Source organism: Jaculus jaculus, chromosome 5, assembly GCF_020740685.1.
Source record: "Jaculus jaculus isolate mJacJac1 chromosome 5, mJacJac1.mat.Y.cur, whole genome shotgun sequence".
Taxonomy (NCBI): domain Eukaryota; kingdom Metazoa; phylum Chordata; class Mammalia; order Rodentia; family Dipodidae; genus Jaculus; species Jaculus jaculus.
Genome location: NC_059106.1, coordinates 130,874,545 through 130,885,795, shown reverse-complemented (window position 1 = coordinate 130,885,795; position 11,251 = coordinate 130,874,545). Strand labels below are relative to the sequence as shown.

The window sequence follows — 11,251 nt, the reverse complement described above, 5'->3', positions numbered from 1 at the left end:
CTTCATAATTTATGAAATTATTTTAGATACTGTTATTATCTTTTATTTTCCTTCATGGATAATAACTAAAATTGAGTGATACAAATTTATAAAATAGATTTTTAACTCCTATGCCCCCCAAAAGGTAAGAGCCATCTAATGAAAACAAGAGGAATGTTTGTGTTACAAAGTACTTAAAAGGTGAATGCTTACTGTGTAAGAGGTAAGATGGCAAGGGGACTCAGTGTTTGAAAACTATAGATGCACATATGTTATGTAGTTCATTCAGATTATGATAGGAATCTTGAGGAGAGGAAATAGGTAAACTAGTATGAATACTTTTTTTAATTTAGGAAAAGATTAATCTTTGATATCAATATTTATATTCAACCTATACACACTTCTGTGACTATTTTTTGGTTTCAATTACTTTCACTCAGGTTAAACTGCCTTGAAAAACAGACTCCTACTAGAGAAAAATCAAAACAAGAATTTCTAATGCCAACTACAAATCACTCATATTTATTTTTATCTTAATTGTATAAAAGTTCACCTCACTTATTATCTGCAGTATCTGTCAAAACGGAAGGGAAGAGTAGGCTTGCATGGGACCTTGGATATAGCTGACAATACCTAGTACATGCTTTGTTGCCATGGCAGTCCCTTCAAAATGCCCTTGTTTGAACCATATTGTTTAAAGAAACAGTGCCAGGTGTCAACAGAAACTAATACATCATGGGGCATTTTAAGTACCTAATTTTACTTAACTGGTATAATTTATCAGAAGTATTGCTTATTAGTGAGATGCATGTTTTTGTGAGAGACACTTTTTGCCAGTGCTACTATGGAACATCAATTTTGTGAATTTCCCTGGACATAATGTTACTCACACAACATCGTCAGTAATGCTAATGGATAGATCTTCAGATCTTTGAACATTCACTAGAAAGTATGTTAAGCAATTATAGGGACTAATTCTAAAGGCAGCATTCAGAAATAAATGCAGAAAAGGGAGATGAACAAAAAGACTATGACCATTTAAATTTTTGGCCACAGAAGCACCACTGTTAAATTCCACTTCTAAATCAGAAAAGTACATTTGGGTCTTGTAGCAACCTAAGTGATTAGAAAATACCTGCCCAAGTATAGGGCAAAGATAGGGAGAAAGCAGTGGTGTTGATATGTAAACAAGTCAAAGATGAGTGAAAGAAGGTAGACACTCGTCAGTAAGGATCCTTCAAAACCAAACACTGAGGAATTGTATATTAGCCCAAAGGAATATATACAGTGGTAGGAGGCAGTCTGGTGGCCAGAAGCTGCTCTGTTCCAGATGGCCAAGTTTGAGTGCAAGAGTTCTTTGTAAACAGAGGGCCTGGCAGTGCTCTGTGGTATAACAGATGTCACTAAGATTGCTTAGGGACCCAGGTAAACTTCCATCCTCCCTCCTCATCTCGACGCACAAAGGCTTGCCCCTGATGGAAGGAATGAGTTTTCACATTGCAGTGGGGACTCAGGGATGTGGAAAAGGCCATCTCTGTCTTGTTTGGCAGCACATCAGTACTGTGGTAAGGAAGAGGATGCACTGTCATTGGAGGATGGGAAAATTGAGGAAAATAGTGAAGTTCTTCCTGGTGGCTGGCAGTGCTGTGCAGTGGGGGTGTTCTATCACCTCCACAGTCCATCTGTAGGTCCTTTGTGGGGACATGTGCATCATGTAGAAACTGGGAGGATATACTAGGGACTTGTCTGGGATGAGAAGAGAAGGCACTGTAGTTAGCTGGTATGGTGTCATCAATAGTGTTGAGGTCTTTCAACCCAAGGGTTTGAAGAACCCAGGGGTCCACACTAGGTACTGGTTGCTCTTCACAGTTAGCAAAATCACTGGAGAGGCTTCTCTTGACAGTTTTTGAATGGGGGATCTCACTAGGAAAGTGTCTCTGCTCTTTGGGCTTCCGCTTTCCCTTTCTTAATTTTCCACATACTTTGGTAAACTCATCTGTTGACAGCAATTTCTGGAATAGTAATATTTATAAATTGCACTTCTTTTAGATATTTACTGTTTATCTCAAGTGCTTAGACAATTTCTCTAAATTCCTATATTTTCATGCACAAGGAAAACTGATCAGTTAGTTGCTTTCGTTAAAGTGAAAGTCCACAATAAATTGTTACTTTAATAATCCTTTCTCAAAAGCTGAAAGGGATAAATGATGTAATTAAGATTTCAAGCTATGGAAGTAAGGACCATTAGTCTGATGATAATATTAGCAACTGTCACATACTGAAGTACCATTTATAAGTAAATAAACAAAAATTATAATTTATAAATTACTGTTTCTATTGATTTTATCATAGGATACATGCTTTGCTAATAAAATATTTATAAAAGACATTTCAGTGATTTGCTTGAGGCCTTTAATCTAGATGTAAACCTAAGCCATGTGATTCCAGACGACTTTAGTAGTAAACAATATTTACTATTGTATCAGTTTATTTCATCATTAAATTTCAAAACATGCCCATGAGAAAAGTCATTATATTATTCTAAAGCTTGAAAAATTCAGATCAAGTGTATTAAGCTGTCTAAATAATAACACCTCAGAATTTTAAAAAGCTCTTTTCATAGAATGATGGTTAGAGTTAAGAGCACAGACTAACAGCTATAAATTAAGCTATAAATGTGATGTGGGGTGTGTGTGTGTGTGTGTGTTGTTAATACTAGGTGAACTGGAAAGGAATTAGCGTTAGTGTCTATTCTTTTCTGAACTTATAAGCAGATGAAATAATATCAAATAATGTAGCTTATTTAGAAATAAGGCAAAATATAACTGATACAAAAATGATTAATTTGAAAACTTATAATAGTGTATGCAAACTCAAATAAAGTAAGATGTGCAAAAGAGATGACAGATGAAATATAATAGGTCATAGAAAGTGTAGGATAAACATGAATGAAAGTTAGCATAATTGAATATCCCTAATCATCACTTTAAGACTTATTGGCTAAAGGCATGTTCATCATATTTTAGATAGAGAGAGATTAACACATCTCTTAGTACATCCATTTGCATATTAAGATAACTAATATCCTAAGGGAGTAGGATTTTTTCTTCTAGAGAAATCCTGTAAATGATTTTTCTGCTAAAATCAAACAGATCATTACAATTGAGATGTAATGGACGTGATTTCTACTCTAGCACTCTATTCATCTAGCCTGCCTTTTTCTTAGCTCTCCTTATGATTAACTTTTGTCCTTAAGCAACTCTTTTTGGAATGCCTGGGCAAAATGTGAAGTCCAGATACTACTGACACATGACACAAAGAAATTCTACTGAAGTCACATATTTCATAAAGGAAAGTTATTCAGCTTAGTAACTCCTATCAAGGCACCTTGTTCAGTACATTTCTTGTGTTTAATCAAGGAGTTTTACATAATTAGTTTGTTCTTTTGAAGCAATGCCCTGAACTTATAAAAGAGATCATTACACACCTTGGCCTTTTCTTCCAGACATTTAATCAAAGTAGAATTCAGGTATTGTCTGAGGTGATTGTTCTCCTCATGCAACCTAGCAAGTTCTTCCTCCTTCTGTACCAGAGTATCTTGGAGCTGCAAAAAGCAGACAATAGTTAAGGGTTCTCCCCTATATTGACTTTGTAACTTTATAATAATTCACTACTCCCCAATCTTCTTAAACATGCTTATTTTTCTGTTGGTTTTATTAGCACCATTTCAAAGAGCCCTGATCCACATAGTCCTAAATTAAATCTACACCCCCTGTCATTTGATTGTTCAGTTTTGTACTCTGAATTTTTCATTCATTACCAAATATTTAAAGGGATCATATGACTTTTCAAATTGTAACCACAGGAGGGTCAGGTAGGTATGAAGGAAAATGAGTTGCATGCAACTGTTTAAATATAAGAAAAGTTATAAGGTTATAAGGTTTGGCCAAAGGTTTGATTACATACTAACAAAAAATAAAAACAAAAGATATAAACTGCCTCAGATTGATGATCTATCTGTAAGTCCCCTAGTATAAACCATTCTTCAGAAGTAACTAAAAATAAGACACAAAAAATGAAGCAACTCTGGGGAAAGATGCTTATAACCAATAGCTCTTCTTCCAAAGACTGGCTCTATCTATGTTTTAAGACACATTCATACTCATCCTTTGGAACCCTACTAGCCTTCTGAGATCTGCTGCACAAATATTCCAACTTCACATACGGTGACAAGGAGGAATTACAAACTCACACAAACAAAATATAGTAAAGTGGTGGCTAGATTCCAACTCTTCCTGGACTTATTGTTTTGCCTTTCCTTTTTAAAAGTAATTGTATTTAGTTATTAGAAAGAGAGGGAGGGAGGGAGAGAGGGAGGGAGACAGGGAAGAAGTACGGGCATACCAGGTTCTCTTGCTGCTGCAAATGAACTGAAGTTGCATGTGCCACATTGTGCATATGGCTTTATGTAAGTATACTGCAATCAAACCTGGGCCTGGCAGGCATTATAAGCAAGTGCTTTTAATCTCTGAGACATCTTCCCAGCCCCAGAGAAGTTTTTGTAAGTCCCATTCAATGGTTATCTCTTTTTGGACCTATACTTACTTTGGTCTACACTGAGTCCACATAAATTCAAACAGAGAAATGAAGCAATATGAAATAAAAAGGATGACTCAGAGGAGAATAGCTTCTGTGGAACACAGCCAGTCTCAGTGTTCTGACTGCCCACCCATACCTGCTTATTTCTGTAGAGCTGAGAGGACAACTCGTCCTCTTCCCTTGAGCATGAATCCAGTCCAGGGAAGTTCAAGTCACAGGATGATCCTATGTGAAAATCCAAAATAAATAGCAGACAAAGCACATTTGAAATTTCTGTGCTATGAGCTCAACAAAAGATTTCTAAAGTTCAATAGTGTTGATGACTTTTCTAAATATAGTCATTGCTTCTACACAGGAAAAGAGAGTATTTTAAGCTTTCAGAAGAAGTAAGCTACCACAAATATTTATGCAGGTATACAAATATATTAAAAATTGGCACTTTTTGGTCACATTCTTCTACAAAATGGACATTCCTGCTGGTTAAATTAATATGAATGTCTCTCTCCTATTATTACTTCATTCAAATATGTAAATATTTATAGACTGAACCCTCTACTGACATAGTATTTCATTTACATTTCCCTATTCTAGTGTTTTATCTTCAATTGCTTAGCACTTTATATTGCAGTATTTAGCTCCATAATCAGATCCTACTTGTGATGTTACCATATTCCTCTCCATCTCTCTGCTTGTGAATTCTGATGGACAGAATTTGTTCAGAATTCTTTGTTGTAGTATGACAGCACTTTCCAATAGTTATGTATGTATTTATTGGTGGTGGGAATTCAAACCATGGCCTTGTGCATGCTAGAGGATTCCTGAAGAGCTAAATCTCCATTCCATTTTTTTTTTAACCTTAAAATAAGGTTTTACTTTCTTCTCTGAAGATTTTGGTAAAAATTCCAAACTATTCCCATACCTAGACTATTTCAAGTGCTTACATCTGTATATTTTCAATGCTTATTCAAAGTCATTTTAATTTTTTTTCATACTTGACAACAAACTAGATCTGTCAATCAAAACTTTTTATACAATCTAAATTGTTTTCCCCACAGTGCTGTTTTGACTCTTGATCAGTTCTACTTAAGCTTCTATTATTGGCATATTGAATTAAAATGTAATGTTGAGCAAGGAAATAAAAATTAAACTTCATAAGCACTTTGGGTTCATATTCCTAGACATTCCAGTGTTGTTTTTACTTGTGTTGAAGCTAAAACTGAAGGGCATCCTCTATGGCACACATGGTGCATTCATCTTGCTGTATTTATTTGTGTCTTTTCATGAACACCTTCCCACAGAAACATCTTGGAGAAGAATCTACATGTAGATTTGTAATTCTGAAGTATTTGAGCTCTTACAAGAACTTGAGTATTGATGAAGAGATCCTTGAATATGTCTAAGTTCAGCAATAATGCTACAAATAATCACTACTCATGTTACACATCCCACCAGAGGTAAAGTGTTTCAGGTACATACAAAAGGAGAGTTGTTTCCATGTTCATATAGAATTTCTGCTATGAAACAAGACCATGAGTTATTCATTCTTGATTTTTCTCACCTACTTACAGGCACTTCCCTGAATACGAAAGAAACACTCCACCTGATGTTTTAACTGCAAAAGCACCTGACTACAGTGTTGTTTATAAAACTCTGACTCAGGCTGAAAGTTCATAGTGGGATGGGGATCTTTTAAAGGTATAGAAAATATGGAAATAGAAGCATGCTGTCTAGCACACAGGAGGATGTTTCATTTGCACCACTTGACAAGCACACAATAGCAGGTTTTATGAAAATAAATCTCAGGAGCTAAATGTTCTGTAACATCTCTTTTTCTATAGAGTCCCCACCCATGATGCTTTGCAGCAATGGAGTTGCAAAGGGCCCCATTCTATCAGGAAGGCAGAAGAGCAGAACTTACCCTGTGCCTGTGGTGCTTGTTGGGGCTCACTGTTGTCCAGGAGACCAGCAGCCCAGAAAGAGACCCAAGTCTCCCTGGAAACGTCAACACTTGATTCTGACGTTGTAGTGGAATACTGGCAATGATAGCTCTGGCCTCCTGCAAAATACTGGTCTTGGCAAGGCAGAATGGTGTTCTGTAAAATCCAGTACAATGAGAAGGGTGAAAGATGGAGGGATGCGTATTGGGAAGACAGGTGGGAGAAACATATATATGTCAACCAGGAAAACAGTCATGACACTAATGTACAGGCAGTTTAATATCTGAATGGTCTGATTAGAATTACTGAAAGAAATTAGCTTATTGGCTTATCCACTATTTTCCTTAGGCCTTTGGACAAGAAAAAACGAATGATGGGTAGACCAAATTTGTGAACATGCAGGAGTATTTCTTGTTGTGATGCTTTATTTATCTTAAAAGTTACCCAAGATTTAAATAAAAGGTATTCCACTTCATGATTTAGAGATATAAGAACCGTGGTTTTCTGTAGCAAATGGCTTAGTTATATTTTAAGTTACTGTGAGAGACAAAGACCACACAGTACAAAAGGTGAAGTGGACCATCTCTATGGCATCATGCTAACCAACATTATTCTGCCACTGAATCCAAGCATTTAACCAAGTAAGCACTTCCTCCCCTCCTATTCCCTCCAGTTTAACACTTGTTGAATATTCTATTTATCTGAATGTATATCTACATACACATACATACATATGCATTTATGCATATATATACAAATGGGATATCATATGAATGGCATCATATATGTGTGTGTGTGTGTGTGTGTGTGATATACTAGAGATAATTAAATAAATTTTGGCAACAATTGTAATCTCAAATTAGAGGAACATAGCATAACTCCAAGTAAACAATTAGTCATGGCAGAAAGCAAGGGCAGCAGCCTCCAGAGGGTCCAGTTCTCTCCATCACTAGGGCTCAATACCTTTGCAAAGTTATCTTTCCACTCCTAACTGCCTGGCATGTATTTTGCATTATGTTCTCATTCAGTGAACACCTGCCCCCCCTCCCGCACACACACATACACCCGCCCAAACAGTCTTACTAAGGGTCCAAGCATGGACAGCTATGTAGCCTTCCTGGGTTAACTTTTCCAACAGCCCATTCTTAATCATGTGTCAATGTTTAATCAGGTAAAAGCCATTCATTTCAAGAGAGCCCAGGTTTGGAAAACATTTGGGACAAGTCTTCTATTGACTTGAAGACATTATTGAGCTTAACACAAATATAGAAAATAAGAAGTCAACTAAGTCACACTGTATTTATGGGTTAAATTTTGAAAAAAAGTCTAGTTCTGAAGCAAGTGCAGCTTGGGCAGGGCTGACGAAAGAATTTCAGCCAAAAGTTTGTCAAGTGCTCTTTTTTTTTCTTTTTCTTTTTCTTTTTTTTTTTTTTTTATCCTGAAAGCATGTTTGGAGACTGCTTCCCTGAGGTTATTATTGGAATAAGAGATAAACTATTATGCAATTGACACCTGATAGGAAAAAATAAAAACCAAACATTGAGAGAGGCTCAAGCCCAAGTATTTGCAAATATGTGCATAATCCCAGGGACGAGGTGGAAGAAGCTAGAGCAGGTGGGCAGGAAGTATGGGGAGAGGGGGAGGGAAGCCGGCAGAGTCAGGGAGAGGGAATCTAGGAGAGTGAAAAAGGGGCTCGGGCTAGCAGAGATGACCTGTTTTAATTAGAAAGTGGCGAAGAAATCTTGCTCCCAAGTTGTAATAAATGTTAAATGCATCGTTTATTAGCATCTAAAGCCCCCGAGTTTTGCTGGCATTCTAGCTAACGCCAGTGCCTCACTTACCATCGCGCAGTGGGAAGAAAACGCTGCAGTAATTGAGCGCTCAGCTTTTTCTTAAAGCCAGTGGGAGCTTTAAATGGGACCGCAGGGCGGAGCTGGGAGAGGCGAGTTCTAATCTGCCCGCTGGGGTGACTCCGGGGATCAGCGCTGCCCTCTGATTTGGTGCGAGCCTGTCAAACAGGTGACGTGTCCCAGGAGACACCCAGCCTCTGCAGCAGCTAACAGTGAGGTCTTCAGCAGTGGCCCGGGACCTGGTGTGGCTCAGACCACTCTGTGCGCAGCGGGGCGTGGGGACCACGTGGACTCCAGACTACCTGGCCCTTGGGGGGGGGGGGTGCCCTGGCCCCCTGCGGAGCCACGCAGCTAGCTGCAGGTCGCGGCGGGGCAACGACAGGCGGCAGAAGTCCCTGGCAGGGTGTCAGGAAAACCCCAAATCTGCATCCCTTAGTCAGGCAGCATGAAGGATGCCTATCTAACCCTGAGTGGCTTTTCCACTGCCCTCTGCTTTCCCGAGTCACAGGATAATCAATTACCATTCACTTGATGTATGGTGCTGTCAGTGGATTTTTTTTTTCTTCCTATTTAAGGTGGCTTGTTTTCACACAGTTCAGAAAATGAATATTAAATTTAAGGGTAGTACATCTCAATTCCAGAATGTAAGTTTTGTCAGGCAGAGATTTCTGCACACCTCTGTCTCCACAGTGCCTTGCGTGATTTCTGGCACGCGCATGCTCAATAAAAGAGTTGTTCTTCAAACATTGAACCCAGGTACATATTTAGAAATCTGAGTTGTCTTTCTCTTTGTTGAGCCTCTTGTCACCACTACTGTTATATAAAATAAAAACACAAGCTAAGAAAAATGACGTATTTCAAAATTTCTCAAAGTCATTGATTCTTGCATGTTTTTCTCATACTTTATTCTCACAACTATCCCTACAAAGCTCTGTCTGGAATAGATCATTTAGCCTTGATCACTAGAAGCCATCTCTTATTCAAGCTTAACAACTGAACGGACATAAAACGGTACACAATTAGGACCCAGCACCACCAGCCTGGCACCTTTGGAGGAATCAAGTCAGAATGCCACAGGGAAACCTGTGCCTCAGTGTCTGTGCAGAACTACCCACAGTAGCCACAGCATGGAATCAGCCTGCATGTCCTTCAACGGATAAATAGATAAGAGTATGTGGCATAGACACACAATGGATTATATTTCAGTGTGAAGAATGAAATTATGTCACTTGCAGTAAAATGGATGTAAGGGGAGATCATGTTTAATGATATAAGCCAGATCCAGAAAGACAAATATCACATATTTTCTCTCACTGGCAAAAAAAATCTTAGGTGAAGATAGGTGTGTGAGTGTGTGTGTGTGTGTGTGTGTGTGTGTTGTGATATGAAATTAAAATGGATGTAAGCTTTCTGGGATGAGGGACAGATCACCAGGTACTGGAAGACAGGATAAGAAAAGGTGATGGTGTGTAAATGTGAGTAAAGTACATGAAATGCATGAAGGAAAAAGTCATAATGAAGCCTATCTTTTCTGCAATGAATATGTGCTAGTAATAATAAAAAATAAAGTACATAAAAATAAACACGGGGAGGAGCAGATGCTGTTACTGCCCAACGTTTCAGTATCAGAAATGAAGCCACAAAACTAAGAAAATGGACCACTGTTAATAGACACAATTAGTAAGAGATTTGGGATTTGAACTTTAGGAGAAAGCAGCTGTGCTTTCTGCAAATGATACTTGACTTTTTTCTACACATATTTCACGCTACTTGCAGAATGGGCTTTGCTATAAACGGATTTGTATTCCTCTCAAATGAATATGTTGAAATCCTAACACCAATGTTACTGAATTTGCATGCAAGTTCTATAATGAGGTAGGTAAGGCTAAAAGTTGTCCCAGAGAGGGCTCGAGAGATGGCTTAATGGTTCAGGTGCTAGTCTGCAAAGCCAAAGGGCCCAGGTTCAATTCCCCAAGACCCCTGTAAACCAATACGCACAAGGTGGTACATGCGTCTCGAGTCCGTTTGCAATGGCTGGAGGACCTGGCACACCCATATTCTCTCTCTCTTTCTCTGCTCCTTTCTCTTAAATAAATCAATAAACAAAATATTTTTTAAAAATTGTCATAGAGGTAGACCTTCAATCCAGTAAGAGTGGGGACTCCAGGGATGGAAAAGTCATGTAAAGTAATAGTGAAAAGACCTCTATCTGTCTGCAAGTCAAGAAGGAAAACCTGGAGAGAAAACCAATAGCCCTGAAGAAATCTTGGTATTTGAATTCCAGCCTCTTAAAACTGAGTGGAAATAAATGTCTGTTCTTTAAGACCACATCTGCCTGTGGATTTTTGTTCTAGTAGCCGTAGAAAACTAATACAGGCAAGACATAGGAACTAAAGCTACATAGCATGTCTAAAAACAGCCTTTCCCCTTCCTCATTCTTCTTATCATCAATATACACTTAAGAATTTAGTGAAGACTGAGGAGGACCCAGCAAGTGTTCAGTATGTGTTCCTTATCAGTGATCAACAAAAGGATGGGGAGGAAGTGAGTCAAGGTGCTGTACTTGATAAAGTCCTTGTCTCCTCATCCAACTCACTTGAAGAAAAAATAAGCAATACCAATTTAGGGACTACTACCTGGAAAATAGACAATTCTATTACTCAATACTAACTCATTTCTGTGTATGATAAGAGAGTGGTCCTCTCTGTGCTCTCACAGTACAAAGGACAAGGACACATTGGCATTATGTCCCCAAGATAAAGATGATCACCACCATCCATTTAGATTATAAAAATCTGTTATTGTTTTTAAAGCTAAGACCTATTCATGCTACTAGTCTCATGGCATACAGTTCACTGAACAAAACCCTGATTAAAGCAGGAAAGG

General features: G+C 38.2%; 1 protein-coding gene across 1 annotated transcript in view; it reads right to left on the bottom strand.

Annotated features, from left to right (window-relative positions):
- Positions 1–500: 500 nt before the first annotated feature.
- Positions 501–11,251, bottom strand: part of Gmnc (geminin coiled-coil domain containing) — a 104,062-nt gene continuing 93,311 nt past the window's right edge. The window contains exons 3-6 of the mRNA XM_045149177.1: positions 6,497–6,671; positions 4,715–4,803; positions 3,467–3,583; positions 501–1,991 (exon numbers count right to left, since the gene is read on the bottom strand). Of these exons, the coding sequence (XP_045005112.1) occupies positions 1,383–1,991; positions 3,467–3,583; positions 4,715–4,803; positions 6,497–6,671 (990 nt within the window). The 3' untranslated portion in view covers positions 501–1,382. The remainder of the gene's footprint in view (positions 1,992–3,466; positions 3,584–4,714; positions 4,804–6,496; positions 6,672–11,251) is intronic.